The sequence below is a fragment of the Phytophthora parasitica genome (genome assembly GCF_000247585.1).
Source record: "Phytophthora parasitica INRA-310 unplaced genomic scaffold supercont2.14, whole genome shotgun sequence".
NCBI classification, from domain to species: Eukaryota; Oomycota; class Peronosporomycetes; order Peronosporales; family Peronosporaceae; genus Phytophthora; species Phytophthora nicotianae.
Genome location: NW_008649000.1, coordinates 901,520 through 916,577, shown reverse-complemented (window position 1 = coordinate 916,577; position 15,058 = coordinate 901,520). Strand labels below are relative to the sequence as shown.

Below are 15,058 nucleotides of genomic sequence, written 5' to 3'. Positions count from 1 at the left end.
TTCGATAGCTGCACATATGTGAGATATACAATAACAAATAGTGGGCAACCACAAAACCGGAGGGGACCTACACCGCCACAGCTCATTAGTTAACGGCTTCAACCACGAGAGATCAAAGCACTGAACGATAAAATATGATTCTCTCGCTCGGATGACTCATTCGACTCGAATGATTCGAGCGAAAGAGCGCGTGCCACCGATCCAATGGCATTTAATGAACATCCAGCAGCTGTAAGTGCTCATGCTCTCTGTGTTCGAGGCTCTACACCATCGGCAAGCGTGCCGTGGTTCATCGAGCGTGCATCCAATCACTGTATCCACTGAATGACAGCGCCGCTATTACAAGGATTGGGTCAGCTCCCCCGAGACATCGTTTGGAAAATAAATCTACTACCGGTACGAAGTAAAACTTGGAGTTTCATTACATTCTTAATTTCTTTTGGTTGGAGACCGGGTTGATAACGGCTCCGATTCGCTGGGCACCATCCGCTACATCGGGCCCGTGGTCACAGCCAAAGACGCCTCTGCGCTCTACTATGGTATCGAATGGGACGACTGGGGCCGCGGCAAGAACGACGGCAGCGTCGAGTTGCCCAGTGGTGAGCGCGTGGTGCATTTCTCGGGCCCTCCAGGCCGCAAATTGTCAGGACACGGAAGTTCAGTGAGCTACAAATGTTCGTTCGCGAAAGCTACAGTTTTTGACAAGACAGCAGAACGAAGTTCGCTTCTACAGAGGCTGCAAGAGAGATATTCTAATGAAGAAATGTATTCCAAGTCAGAGGTAGAAGCTCCAAGTGACGTGGTGGTGGCTGGAGAAGTGGGCACGACGCTGGGGAGCGAGAAGCCCATTGAGTTTGTGGGAGCCAAGAAGCTCAGCACGCAGCAAACTCTGCAGACTATCGAGAAAATTTCACTTTCTGGCTGTCAAATTGTGGAGTTAGGAGGCCAAGGATTGGGCCAATTGGCCCCACATTTAACGGAACTGGATCTGTCCAGGAACCTTTTTAGCAAGTGGAGTGACGTGCTCGCTATTATCCGCGAACTGCCGCTACTGGAGACGCTAATTTTGAGTGGAAACAGGTTCACAGTCGATGAAGAAAATGACAATAACGGAGAAGAAAATTTCGAGAATTTAAAGGTGCTCGTACTGAATCAAACGTTATTATCATGGAGAAATACGGGGACGATCATCACTCGCCACTTCCCGAAGCTCGAACAGCTGCACTTAGTGGACAATGAGTACGAAGACGACCAACTGACGGAGTTTAAAACAACTGGAGGTTGGGTGGAGACGCTTTCGGTGCTGGATTTAAGTCTCAACCGCTTGAAATCCTGGACCAAAGTGCTGGAAATTATTGGCGGCATGTTCGTGAATTTGAGTCAGCTTTTCTTGAATGGAAATCGAATCGTGACGCTCGTTACTGACGCGAAGCCTATTGCGTTCCAAAAGCTTAAAAACTCTGTCGTTGAGCGAGAATTTGATCGACTCGTGGACTTCAATTGATGCGCTGAACACTTTCCCTCTGATGGATACATTACGCTTCTCAAAGAACCCACTGACGACGCAGATGAGTCTGGGGGAGACGCGGATGCTGGTCGTTGCACGTACAGACCACATCGCAGTCTTCAACGCAAGTCCAGTCCGCGAGAAAGAGCGCAAGGAAGCCGAACAACTCTATCTCAAGCGTATCCTGCACGAACTGGCTGTCATTGGTGACGATAAGACTGAGCACGAGCGTGTGCTAGCAGCACATCCGCGCTTCACTCGCTTACGTGAGTTGTATCCCGAGATCTCCATCGACCAAAGTGGTAACACTGCTGGTAGTGGGTCTACGGCTGGTCCACGGAAGCTGGCGTCGAGTCTTCTTAAAGTCAGTATCATCCCCATGTCAATGCAAGCAACTTCATTCGACCCGTTGGTCAAGAAAATCCCTCAGCAGATGAAGGTCTCGCAGCTGAAGCTTCTCATCGAGACGAAATTTGGCGTCCAGGTTCCTGCACAGGTGCTTTCCTTCCGTACCGACTCCAGAGTGAGTATATATTTCTATGTTTATTATTATTGTTTTTTATATTTTGACGCCGACTCTTTTGTTGTTGTTATTGCTTTGTGTAGAGTATGCCGATGTTGCTAGACGACGACAATGCTGAGGTGAGCTACTATGGAATGCAGGTAAGGATTTTTTTTTTTATTAGCATCCTTTTCTCGTATATTATGGGCTTATATACAATTATTTCTAGGACGGTTCCGAGGTGCTGGTTAACGACAATGAGTAGCAAGATACGACCCACTCCACTGTAGATAACAACCCGATAGTTTCCAAGTACCTCTGCACACGATCTAAAGATACCTACGGTGGTATGCAACGTATGCTGCAGCTCGACATGGCTACCTCAATGTTGTCAAATGGCTACATATTCGTTGGATGTCTACTGAAGCGATGGAGCTGCTGGTCGTGGCAGGTTGAGTATGTTGAAGAGCCTATCACGCAACTGTACAGAGGGGTGTACTAACCAGGATATGGATGCAGCTGCTTAGGGAGGATGAATAATTTACTGTCACTTACTGCTAGTCCTTAAAAAAATAAAGCTAGCTCCACTCTTCCTACACTACCTTTGTTTTCCGACTTGTTTCCCGTCTGTCACTTCCTTACAGGTGCTTGGAGAAAGGTTCGTCGGTTCGCTCTTGAAGCGTAAGAGCCTCTGGAAAAGTGTTGACCGGGTTCGGCTTGAGATTCGCCAAGTGGTGGCGGTTCTGTGAGAAAGCTTTCCCTTCCTCAGGCTTGTAGCGCTCCCACGCTGGCGTTTCGCGGCGATCACGACTCAAGTTCACGTCAGGGTTGAACAGCACGTGGCGAGCGAGACTGAAAGCACCGATCACGAAGCCAATCGATACACAGAACACCAGTGGATAGATTTCGACGTCTCCCGATGACACCATGATGAAGCTCTTCTTGGCTCTTGGACCAGTTGGCACCGGTACAGGAATATCAGGTTGGTCCACTACAGCGCGTCTATTGAGGAACTTCTGCATGCGAGCGAGAGAGACCTTCATTCTTGCTGGTCCTCGCTAGCTTCGATTTCTCAAACTGAGAGTGCAAGTTGGCTTGGCGAATGACCACGCCCCATCGCCGCCTCGCAGCTTTCTGTGGGTGATTTCTTTTTCTTTCTTCTTCTTCGTTAGCTCTAGTTTCGCATGCTAAGGCCTATGAAATCGACTGTCGAATTCGACAGCGAGCACCGTTGTTTATTGTTTTGGTACTGGAGCGATTCCCGCAGCAAGTCTGGGACGTCCAAAATGGACTTTCTCAAAGTTCAAAGGAATAAATCTGGAAGAGGGGTACCCCCCTTCAGATTTGAAGTCAATGAGTTTTGGATTTTGAAAAAGGACAGCAGTTTATGAATCAAACAGCTACGGGAATCACTCCACTAGGACTCCACAAACTTTCAGACGCTGAAAATGCTTAGGGCGATGCGACGAAACAAATTTCCTATGCTTTTTTTGAGGACCTTCCGATCAAACGACTTATTTTTTCCCCTTCATGTGCATTCACGACTGATCTGGTTGAACGAATTGCATTGCATCACAATACATTTACGATGTAAATACTAAAGGTTAACGAAGGATTCATCACAAAGACATTATAACATTTACTAAGTAATTAATTTTTTTAACAATAAATACACAATCAACATCTTAGCATTGAGAGAGCGGATGTATTTTTTGATTTCCACCGTATTACACATACATTCACCCAGTAATAAGTCAGTTGCTCTTCATGAGTGTTTACAGCATTGTATACACAGCCCCATCTTGAGATCGGAACTTCTCCCACGCACATAATTTTCGCGCGATCGCGCGACGTTGTCCCTGCAGCAGAGGTACATTGGCTTATTCTCTTTGACAAAGTCCAGAATCAACTTCATTTCTCAACTCTCCTTCAGCGGCGAAAACACAATCGAACCAAGTTTCCTGACGATGCGCGTCGCCCAAGTCTTGTTGGCCACTTCTGTCGTTCTTGTTGCGTGCAGTAGCGGCATTTCTGTCGCCGCGGACGGCGGTACCAAAGTGAAGACTTCGACGACGGCGACTACCGGACCTGACTCGTTAGCTGCGACTGTCTTAGCGGGTGAAGGCAACGACAACAACGACATTTTCGCCTACAAAATGCCGTTCAAGTACAACAATACCACTGGTACCATGGTGATTACAATTGACAAGAGCAGCCTTAAAAAGGTCTCGGGCGACACGCCTCCAAGCGACCTATCGCAGATCTACGACTTCAGCAAGTTGGAGGAGAATGCACAGGGGTCAGGAGATGAGGAGAGGGGACTGTTCAGTTTCGCGGCGACGCACTTCGCTCAGTACAAACTGACGCAGAAAGCCGTCTCCTGGTTGAAGGGCGTTTTCTAGAATACATCATTGGCACCTTTATTTTGCGAGACTTTTACCTGATCAGCTGAAAACAAGATTCATTACTCGATAGCTGTTTGCTGGTGTCGAGCTTCTCTTTCAATAAGAGAACGTAGCTGGTAGCGCGAATACCCCCGCTTTTCTTTCTTTATTTTTTTTTTTTTGCCGAATGTACGTATGCGGGTTATGATCTACACATAAAGACAAGTGACGTTTCGATGACAAAGCCACATCTGTGACCGGCGTTCATTTAGGAGATTCTCGTTTGTACACTTAAGTCACGGCAACTTCAATCTTGAGGAGAAGTTTTAAACTGTAGGGAAAATTTACGCAACAGATGTCAGACTGAGTAGCTAACATATATCGTCGATGTAAGTAGATCTCCGGTGATATGATGACCTCCGCTACAGTTAGCTTAAAAAGACAGGGAGGTACTCAAGCTGAGTGGAAGTTCTCCATTCTAAATCATATTCAGACTAATAGAACTTGTTTGCGGCTTCACTACTGGCCTTCTGTTTGCATGCAATCGCGTCACTCTCTATTATGTCTTCTGTTAAGCTTAAAAAACACCAACAAAAAGAGACGGATTCCAATTATTAGATCGGTCAAGGTAGCCCAATAGTGCTCAAAGGCAATACGTTACCTAAACGCTAGACCCATTTTGAATTAAACTTTTTTAAGGGCGAAAAAAGAGTCGCCTCAAAAGCAGACACGAGACTGTATACATGTACAGTTCCGTATACATCCCACGCGCCGTTAAATCGTTGTTTTTGAGCTTTCAGTATACGGTAATTAATACCGTACTACGGTGCGTGTGCACGCGGTGTTGACGCAAACTGTAATGAATATAAGTGACCAATTTATCAGAAGGCCGTAAATAGTCCCAGCGAGTCATGGAGCGAGCAAACTGGGATACAATGCAGAACTGCGGACAACTTGTGCAATCCGACGTGTAAATACTTTTCTCACACCAAGTTGAGTTCGAAAAGTGCGTTGCTTTCAATTGAATCGCAGGCAAACCCGTAAATTGGTTCTATCACCTTCAACTTTAAGTTACGTTAACATCGCTATTCCCTTCACGTGTTTTTGGCTCCCAGCACGATATCATTTGGTGCTCCTGAGACGATAGTGGGGGCTGCAAACGTTACCAGGTCAAAGATTCACACCACTCAGCCAAAACGGTTATCTCCAGAAGCACCTTAAACAGCTAAAAAAAAACCACAAGACATCGAGCAGTATGGCTCTCTCTTAATGTGATTCGGACTCTTTTGGCTTACGGCACCAATACATTCAATTGAAAATAATGTTATTCCTTTTAATCCGCACTCACACGTCGAGTTACCTTCCGGTGGGTAACCTCTGTTCAAAACTATAACTTCAAAGTCAATTCAGTTCTCACAGCACCTGCTGCTGAGACTGCTTGCCCTTGAGAAATGCCGCGTAACCCTGGGCAAGATTCCGATAGACCTCGTCAAGCTCTCTCTTTCTGCCCGGCTTCAGTTCCTTTGCAACTCGCTTCGCGGAATATCCAGCCTTGTACCATTGGTTGTACAATCGGTTGACTGTCTTCGGGTTTGACAAGGCCTTTTTGAGTCTGACCTCGATAAACGGTTTTCTCTTCCTTTTCTTGGCTGGGTAGTTGTCGCCGTGTCCATTCTCGCCGATAGCCGTGTCATCACCGCGAAGCATTCGCTTGCTTCTGGTTTGTGTCTGGACGGTATTGATGGAGCTGACCGGAGTTGTTGCTTCCAAGTTACGGAGGTTGGTGCTTTCTGCTGCAGACACACCGCCGTTTACGATAGCAAGAGTCGCAGCAATTATCATCAGAACACTGTGCAGGCGCATGGTCACTCTTGATAAATTTTGTTGAGTGGGAGGATACGCCGCTTGGAAGATTGAAGAGTGAGCGATCTCCATTCATACATCGAACAGCAAGTTGGAGCGTTGTGCCGGCGTCACAAGCAAGCTATTCATGAGCGTCAACATCGGATGGCGCCGTCAGATGCGCTAGCCTCCAGCCACCGGAACGAGAGGGTAGTAACTTCCCGTTTAGAGAGTCCAACACACTTGTTTCGCTTTTGTGCTTCGCGTGATACCGATAAAGCATGATGTCGTATTGTTCTGAATCGAATGCGTTCAGTTCAATTCAGCTCTGAATTATAAAACTGTATTATGCTATTTTACTTGTACATCTAATACATCTATATTGTGATTTGTGCACCTTTTTCTTATATATGAGTACTAAATTTAATATACCTTGAGCATTTAATTGATCCTACCTGCCGACATGAATATGTGACGAGGAGACAATGTGGCGATAGCACAGCATGACTAATACTTACTATTAATAATACTCGCCGTCCGATTTGTTTTGGTGTCGCTAGACGCGATAGGATCGCGCAATTGGAGCTTGATTGCGTCTTTGGATTCGAGTGGGTGATGGTTGAGCACTCGTCGCTGGAGTTCTTAGAAGGATGCGTTGCGTCGCAAACATTTGGAGGTGATGCTGGGAGTCGAAGAAATCCTGTGATTCAGAAGATTGTACCGTGCCGAGTAGTTATAGAAGCGCAAGGAACACACTATAATACATGCTCTATAACTAGTACTTAAGTACAACTACTAAGTACTATTTATGCTGCTAGTAAGTAAAGAGCAAGGAGCGGAAGAACTCAAGAGATTCAGAAAATCTTGGGGATATTAAATACAGTTTATGGATGATTGGAGAAGAGTAAGGAATACACTACGTGCACTGTCAGTAGTATATGTCCTCAGTACTACGTCTAGTACTATTTTTTAGTAGTACTCAGTAAAGACCAAGGCCCACTAGCTGGCCATCAGCAATATCCGCTCAAACCGGAACGAATCGTTCAGCTTAACGCAGTCAGCTACCCGATCACTGACCAAGCAAAAGTCTTTATAAGAATACATAAACTACTTCAAGTAAAGCTGACATAGAACGGGTGGTGGCAGTGGGCGCATAGCGTTTCGCTTTGTTGCAATTTACAACTTGCGAACATAATGGTATTAGGCTCCGTAAACGGCCCGTTTGTTGTAGTGGGACAATTTATGGTATAAATGTGCATGTACCGTACATGTATAATATACTGTGCAAACCAAACCATAATACGTGTTTGCATAAATGTTAACACATATTACGGGCTTTGGGATGCGCACAGAATGGTCGCAATCTTTCTCGGTAAACGCTGGGAGGCACCCACGTACCGGTACGCATCCCAGTTCATACAGACGATCCCCTCGGTAGTCATCGCGCTCAATTTTTCCTGTCTAAGGGTATTCCTATCCATGAATGTACCACAAAATGGATCCGAGTTTTTTTTTAGCTTGAACCAGTGCACAAATTTACTAATGGATGTAGCTCGTTACTGGCGTTCTATTGCCAGTTTGCCTCGCCACACCAAGAATCCCTCTCAAGCTCAGCCAGTCCGCCTCACACGCACCAACACTCAACGACTGCTGTACAAATAAGCTAGCACCATGCTAACATCCCTAACTCGTCCCAAACAGAGCTAGATTCATGGGCTAACAGAATCTACGATCTTCCTCTGGTTTCATGACAGGCAATGGCCTGGTAGCTATTAACGAGCAGAAAAGCGCTGGAGTCACCTCTGGTCTTGCAGACAAAATTGCGGCACGCGGTGCGCCATCATTAACTCGACAAGAAGGGTGTCGCCATCATGGATGAGGCAATTAGACGGAAGGCAGAACACTTTTCCGCGGTCCTAAAGCTTGATTCATGTCCAAAGTGGTCAAAAGATAGACTTCATCCATTCAACATTCGGATCGGACGTGACAGCAGTGTTGCCCTTGTGCAGTTATGACTTTCCCATAGTTAAGCACCTCAGAATAGGAATATTTGACTTCAAATGTATTCCATTTACAATTGAGGGGTGAGAGGGAATAATATCGGGTTTGTAAATGACTGGTCAACGGGAACCGCTAATTTATTGCTATTGAGGGAGTATTACAAGCCTAGGGATAACTACCGAGGGGATCGTCTATATTACGAACAGCACCGACGCAAACAATACAAATGTAGATGAATGTAGGTATGCAGGAACAGCTGCTGCAACTGAACGCCGAAGAAATCGACCGACTTATGAAACACACAAATTAACTCGATAGGCTTCTTCATTTGTGCCCATGAGGACCTGGGTCTTAAGTCTTAGAGTATACTCATATAAGAAACACAGCTCGTACTTATTCTTAGCTTCTCTGGTTTTCACAACAGTACAGCCACCCGGTGCATGTACTGGCAAGTGACAATACATGTATTGCCAGTATCCAGTGGTCGACGTCCAGCCGATCATGTACGCAAGTACATACAGTACATCGACACGGCACAGTGCAGACCTTCCTCTGTTTACGATTCAGCGTCAACACTTGGACTAAATGATTAGATGCCAGTCTCCCGTGTGCACCGTTCAGGACGACATCTGAGCCATGACCAGGGATTGCCAGTAAAACAGCGATCTTTGGTGATTTCTTGTATAACGAGGCAAGTCCTCGCCGTGAAGTACTTGTAGTAGCTGTACTCGCCTCTTGAAGTTGCGAATTACTATAGTAACAGTAATGCAGTACTATTAATTACAGTCTTATACTCTAACCTTCATCTGCGCACTCGATATCTTCAACACCAATACCAGCCTCCATTTGTCAAATGTTGCTCCTGTTGTGCTTCATCAGCACTTGCATCTCGGCTCGCTCATTGTCCGTCCTCGTGCGTATCGAGCTCATGACAAAATCCACGATGGAAATACGCGCTCCTGCAGCACGTAGGACGAACTACTATCCAGCCAGACTGCGATAAAGGGGAAAAGAACGCTATCAGAATCATGTATGGAATCAGCGACCGATACCGATATATCCGCATAGCGCCTCCACGTGCTAGCAAAACAGCTTGATGTTGTCATCTTCCGTCCGATTCGAATCCATCGCTTGGTCCCGATCAACAGGCACCCATTGAGCTACACACTCAAGCTACTACCCGCAAAATGCTGCCCGTTGACACTTGATTCTGATGATTCTGACGTGCATGGCGCCGTTGCAACAATTGGGACACCACGAACCACATTTTTGTCCTTCACTGAAGCTACTAAATTCAAAGTAGCATGCAATTCCTGATCCCCCTAGATTTTTGTAGTACTAAATAGTACTACGTCAGTGCTTGCGCAAATTACTGACTACAGTAGTAGTATTTTACTGATCAATGTAGTAGCAGTAGTAGTACTATAGTACTGGATTTTACTATCTACTGGAAGTACTGGCCATGACTTAACCACTCTTTCAAGAGATCTTCAAAAGAAAACATTCTTCGATCAATGCAAAATAGCATTCGCTTTGAACGGTCTACAAATATCTATGGTTACGCAACACATTCGTAGTTTGTTATGTGCACACTAGCGCCACACTTGCACAACAGATTTTTTATTTGTAGTGTGTTACTGACCTCGCCCAAGTCGAACTCTAATAAAGGATTCCTCCGAATAAAGCACCCCACCGGGCTTAATACCTATTTGGCCTCACTAACTACTAACTCGGTTGCAGATCAGCACACAAAGTTGTGATGAAGGGTGCCTGAATGTGTTGAAATGTACAGTGGGAACATAAAGACAGCTAGATGGAAATGGTAGTAAAACCACACACGTAGTATGCTGGTTTATTGGGATAGACGCTAAAGCGGTGACATATGATAGCTCCCGTAAGAAACTTTTTTATGAAGAGGAAAGTTGAATTCACAAGCCACAATACGAAACGAGAGTTTTTATTTTTGTTTCATGAAAATCCAGCTTCTCCTAATGCTGAGGAACCTTACAACAAATCAAACACCGGGGGTATCGTCTTTGCGTGTTGACTTATTATAGGTGCTTGAAGAAAGATTCATCGGTCTTCTCATGCAGCTTACGAGCCTCTGGAAAAGTGTTGACTGGATTTGGCTTGAGATTGGCCAAGTGGTGATGGATCCGCGAGAAGGCTTCCCCTTCCTCTGGTTTGTAGCGCTCCCATGCTGGCGTTTCACGGCGGCCACGATTCAGGTTCACGTCAGGGTTGAACAGTCCGTTGCGAAGGAGGCTCAGAGCGCCAATTGCCACACCAACCGACACTGAGAACACGAGTGGGTAGATTTCGGGGTCACGCGATGACACCATGATGAAGTTTTCCTTGGCTCTTGGACCGGCTGGTACCGGCACACGTACCTGAGGTTGCCCCACCACTCCGTGTGCATGGACGAGCTTCTGCATGCGAGCGAGAGAAACCTTCATATTTAAAACGTATCTTGCCTTGCTGGTAGCTTTAAATTTTTGAAATGAGAGTGCCATGCGGGTTTGATCATTTCCAGGGATTTAGCCGACATCTTCGAGGGAGAATTGCATTTCTTTTGAGAATTGGGTGGTTCGTTACTCTTTCAAGACGGTTAGCATTTTCTCAAACCGGTCACAACTTCCTTTTACCAAGAGAATTCTGCCACAGCGGGATATTTCCTTTCACTGTGTATTTTTTTGCTTCTTGCAGTAGACTGTGTTCAGTCATTCATTCCTGATGACTAGCTCGTCATCAGGAATGGGGACACAGTCTACTACTAGGAACGATCTACCCAACAGCTTGGGCACCATGAGAATCATTAGGATTAAGCGGCACAAGACGTTGTGTATCGCAAGAAGCCGAAACCAAAGCCGACGTCTTTTCCAGTTTGAGAAGCCAAACGCGGTGGGATTGGTTATAAATAACTAGCAAAACCTTCCAGTTTTTTTTTCAAAACAAATGAGAAAAAAATTGACAGAATTTTTTTGGTGGGTGTGGAGCCGTTAATGAACAACGATGTTGCATGCAAGGACGACTGAATTGGACAAAATAAAAGGCAACTCGATGGAGTGGTGGAGGTGGAACAAGCAATGCAATATGAACATTTCGACGGGGTGTGCCGATTAAATACATAAGACCAACGTTGTAGCCGTACGAAGCGAGCTTCTCAACTATCACACACAATGTGGCGGAATTTGTACGACGAATCATGTTGTACAGCGGTTACTGTGCTTCCTTGTCTTACGCTTTTCTCCCTCGTTTTTTTTCCTTGGGAAGTTATTTTACTTCAATGGGTGGCGGCTCCACAACTGGTTTGGTGACGAATGTAGTTTATATACGCTCTTTCTTCAGTTTGGTAAAGTTTAACACATCTATGATCTACATAGAGGGAGCTAATAGTAAAACCGTATTTATCATGCATCCATCTTCCTAAGATTATCCGTCTTCGTGTGGTGATTCCTTATTCGTGCTTATAGAATGGTTCGTCGGTTCTCTCTTGTAGCTTATGAGCCTCCGGAAACGTGTTGACCGGATTCGGCTTGAGATTGGCGAAATGATGACGATTCCGCGAAAATGCTTCCCCTTCCTCAGGCTTGTAGCGCTCCCATGCTGGTGTTTCGCGACGACCACGATTCAGGTTCACATCAGGGTTGAACAGCACGTGGCGAACGAGGCTGAAAGCGCCAATCGCCAAGCCAACGGACACCGAAAACACTAACGGGTAGATTTCAATGTCGCGTGAAGACACCACGATAAAGCTTTTCTTGGCTCTTGGGCCCGTTGGCATCGACACGGGCACCTTCGGTTGTTCCATCAGTGCGTGCGTGTTTCGGAGTGCCTGCATCCGAGCGAACGAGAACTTCATCTTGCCTTGTTTCTCTGGTAGCGGCAAAAATCAAAATGAAAGGTGGGCGAACTATGATAGGCCAAAAGGAGCTGACGGCCGTTGGATGCCATTCAGAAAAAAAAACCATCAAAAAATTAATGGGTTCTTTCGTCTGAATGCCATCCAACGGCTATTTAAATATAATTTTAAAATCTGGAAAAACTCGGCTTTGAAACAAGAAAAAAAAGGAAAACGTAATACCAACAAAGTAGTGGATACCTAACAGTTATGTATCCGTCATTTATCATTTATTCAGATTTATCCCAATTGTTGTTATTCCAACGCTTACGATATTCCAGTATCCAGGAAACTCAAGCTCTCTGTAATCTCGCCAGGCAATATCCGTTGCGCCATTTAGTAATGTTACTTCATTCTTGACATGTAACAAAACGTTTTGTAGCGATGCAGGCTAAAATTTTCCTTTTCTTTAGCGTTTACATTTGCTACAATTCGATCATTTTGTAGCTACACTAGATAATATGTCAACATGCTATCGAAATTCATTCCTATCCGAGCTGGCCCGTTGTATACTAGCTTTGGATGATTCAATGTTGTACACACTAATCGATCCGAGCTTCGACAGTGCATTCGGGAATTTCACACCAAGCGAATGCAAATATAATCGGCATTTTTTTTAATAGATTGCTCGTAAGTCTAAGGCCTGTTTCTATGTAATAGAATTGATAATAGTAAAGTAAAACTAGTCATAACGTTTACGAAGTAGCCAGCGGAAATGCTGGCAACTAAGTTGTGGAGACTCAAATTCAGAAAAGAGAACGATGTGACAGAACATAAGCGTATAGATGTTCATTTCAGCACGAAGTTTTTGTCCTGCTCTTAAACGGACCTGTAAAATGTTGTAAAGGGGAATAATACTAGTTTTTCTAGAACCTACTACCCGATTCTGGCAGGCTAAACAGTATAGCTGCATCCCCACGTCCGTCAGCGTCCCTGGTTGGGCCCCGATTAAAACCCAAAAATATGGGATCATCAAACACAAATAAAAAGCTTGAAATCTTAGATGCTATCCACAAGAAAATCTGTACGCCAGCTCTGAAAAAAATAAAAATGTCCATGCAAAGCGTTTGCAGAACGAATTTGTACAATATCGCAGAAGAAAAACACGTCGTCTAAGCGTAACTAAAGATATGAGTCCTCGATGCGCTTGGAACGGGGTCTACTGAATCCCCTTTGTCTTGGCAGCGTTCTCGACAATCAATTTCAGGACCTTCTTACGGTTAGCCTGGTCAAGCTGAATAAATTCCAAGATGGCTTCGCGATTTTTCCAAGACGAAGTAATTTGCTGCAGGTGCTGCCATGCTGAGATCAGGTCCTTGTCCTTCACAGCTCTGAGAGCCGATAAGGTCGCCATATCGTCCAATTTGGTAGCGAGCTTGCCAAGGGAGCTTCTCTCTTCATTTTCATCGCTGATCTCCCGGCGTCTCAAGAATCTGCTTGTTTTGTCTTCAGTGACTTGAGCAACGTCAATCGGGTGCTCTTTTGGGAGCTGATTCTGGTTTGGAACCTTAACCGCTGACGCATCGCTGGTGCTTGCAAGAATTGAAGCTGCCGCAACGAGGATAACGTAGGTCGTGCGCATTGTCGTTACTCTTGATACAGGGCGTTTGTTTCTAGATGGGAGAAGTTTGGTCACCTTAGAGGAAAATTCGAAGTGAGATGAAGGGAATCGGTAAAGTAGTTTTGAGCTGCTACATGGCTAGGTACACGTGTATAAATTCATTCAAATCTGATGATCGATTGGAGGAATGTCTTCAACGTGGAAAGAAATTCCTCACCTGACTTAACCGTAGCAATTATGACATGGATCGAAAGATGGCGAAGACCGAAATAGCTTTACATTTACTCCTGTCAGAAAAAACAAAAATGCTTGAATACACGGTGTACAAGCATAATAAGGTGAGAACACAATAGCTTGTTTTTCGCGTTCATACATATACGTGTAGTAATGTCGAAAAATGATGATTGTACTCGTACCGTAATCTCGGTTTTCGTTGTCGCCCAGAACGGCGCATAAAACCTCGATTCTTTGAAAAAAGAATCTTATTGGAGAGTGCACCACGGAATCAACATAGGATGAGTCGAACACAGAAGACGAGTCCATGGCCATACTCGAGTATGATCTCGTACATTGACTTACCGGTAAAATGGGGTCACTACGGTGAAAGATACTTACGCCTTCTAAACTCACTAAAATTCATGAAAACGCTCCCCATTATACGACTTAGCATAATACTTGATCAAGAGTTGCTCAATGGGCTGTATTTGCTCAGGGAGATTCATCTGCACCAAGATTACGAGATTCTCAGTTTGGGGGGTCTCGTAATGGGGCCCAATCACGCTAAAACCCACGTCTTAACTCTACTGGCTGGCCCTATGTAAGCAAATGAAGAATTTAAAGTCCTCTAACAAGCAAACTTCGATCGTCCAAAAGCATGCTGGCACCGTTTACTTGGTCTTGCATCTCTTTAACGCACCTGTCGACAGACTCTCGAAAAAGGAAACTTACTTTTTCGAGTTTCTCGTCCATCCAGCTTTCGTTTCGACCATGCAGTATCAAGGTCAGCTGGGCCTGGCAAGATTCAGCGACGCGTCGTCGATGCAAGGAAGTGGGTCATACCGCACCGAACTGCCCGGGCAAGTAAGCGCCTTCTTTCAAAAGGAGGTCGAGTGAAGCATCCTTACGAAGGCTACGGTACGCTTACTGACGGATTAGAGTATGATACAAAAACATGGATACATTTTAAGGTAAGTTTACGGTACGGTTTACGGGACAGCTCATAGTGAGCTATCCCACAGGCTGACACAAGAAAGTGCAGATATCCCTCAGACTCTGATTCATTTTGCCCAAGAGCTACCAAGCTTCCTTATATCACGTTAGACTACTAGATCGTCTGCGACTTACACTGGGAATACCCCCC

General features: G+C 45.2%; 8 protein-coding genes across 8 annotated transcripts; 3 read left to right on the top strand and 5 right to left on the bottom strand.

Annotated features, from left to right (window-relative positions):
• Nucleotides 1-204: 204 nt before the first annotated feature.
• On the top strand, nucleotides 205-1,504 carry PPTG_08648 (hypothetical protein; the record flags this gene model as incomplete). The annotated part of the gene is made up of 2 exons (XM_008902774.1): nucleotides 205-298; nucleotides 450-1,504. 2 exons carry the CDS (start codon nucleotides 205-207, stop codon nucleotides 1,502-1,504), a joined length of 1,149 nt encoding a protein of 382 aa, XP_008901022.1.
• Nucleotides 1,505-1,526: 22 nt separating this feature from the next.
• Nucleotides 1,527-2,274, top strand: PPTG_08647 (hypothetical protein; the record flags this gene model as incomplete). Its single annotated transcript, XM_008902773.1, has 3 exons — nucleotides 1,527-2,030; nucleotides 2,114-2,170; nucleotides 2,239-2,274. 3 exons carry the CDS (start codon nucleotides 1,527-1,529, stop codon nucleotides 2,272-2,274), a joined length of 597 nt encoding a protein of 198 aa, XP_008901021.1.
• Nucleotides 2,275-2,646: 372 nt separating this feature from the next.
• On the bottom strand, nucleotides 2,647-3,052 carry PPTG_08646 (hypothetical protein; the record flags this gene model as incomplete). Its single annotated transcript, XM_008902772.1, has 1 exon — nucleotides 2,647-3,052. One exon carries the CDS (start codon nucleotides 3,050-3,052, stop codon nucleotides 2,648-2,650), a length of 405 nt encoding a protein of 134 aa, XP_008901020.1. The 3' UTR covers nucleotide 2,647.
• A 924-nt stretch (nucleotides 3,053-3,976) lies between these two features.
• PPTG_08645 (hypothetical protein) lies at nucleotides 3,977-4,411 on the top strand (the record flags this gene model as incomplete). Its single annotated transcript, XM_008902771.1, has 1 exon — nucleotides 3,977-4,411. One exon carries the CDS (start codon nucleotides 3,977-3,979, stop codon nucleotides 4,409-4,411), a length of 435 nt encoding a protein of 144 aa, XP_008901019.1.
• Nucleotides 4,412-5,806: 1,395 nt separating this feature from the next.
• On the bottom strand, nucleotides 5,807-6,256 carry PPTG_08644 (hypothetical protein; the record flags this gene model as incomplete). Its single annotated transcript, XM_008902770.1, has 1 exon — nucleotides 5,807-6,256. One exon carries the CDS (start codon nucleotides 6,254-6,256, stop codon nucleotides 5,807-5,809), a length of 450 nt encoding a protein of 149 aa, XP_008901018.1.
• A 4,031-nt stretch (nucleotides 6,257-10,287) lies between these two features.
• Nucleotides 10,288-10,692, bottom strand: PPTG_08643 (hypothetical protein; the record flags this gene model as incomplete). The annotated part of the gene is made up of 1 exon (XM_008902769.1): nucleotides 10,288-10,692. One exon carries the CDS (start codon nucleotides 10,690-10,692, stop codon nucleotides 10,288-10,290), a length of 405 nt encoding a protein of 134 aa, XP_008901017.1.
• An 879-nt stretch (nucleotides 10,693-11,571) lies between these two features.
• On the bottom strand, nucleotides 11,572-12,183 carry PPTG_08642 (hypothetical protein). The gene has a single exon (XM_008902768.1). The coding sequence runs from the start codon at nucleotides 12,096-12,098 to the stop codon at nucleotides 11,694-11,696; it is 405 nt and encodes a 134-aa protein (XP_008901016.1). The 5' UTR covers nucleotides 12,099-12,183; the 3' UTR covers nucleotides 11,572-11,693.
• A 1,113-nt stretch (nucleotides 12,184-13,296) lies between these two features.
• PPTG_08641 (hypothetical protein) lies at nucleotides 13,297-13,719 on the bottom strand (the record flags this gene model as incomplete). Its single annotated transcript, XM_008902767.1, has 1 exon — nucleotides 13,297-13,719. The coding sequence occupies one exon, from the start codon at nucleotides 13,717-13,719 to the stop codon at nucleotides 13,297-13,299; it is 423 nt and encodes a 140-aa protein (XP_008901015.1).
• Between the last annotated feature and the right edge of the window lie 1,339 nt (nucleotides 13,720-15,058).

What these genes read in the sequence shown, in the direction of transcription:
- PPTG_08642 (XM_008902768.1), bottom strand. Translation starts at nt 12,098, where the DNA reads ATGAAGTTCTCGTTCGCTCGGATGCAGGCACTCCGAAACACGCACGCA.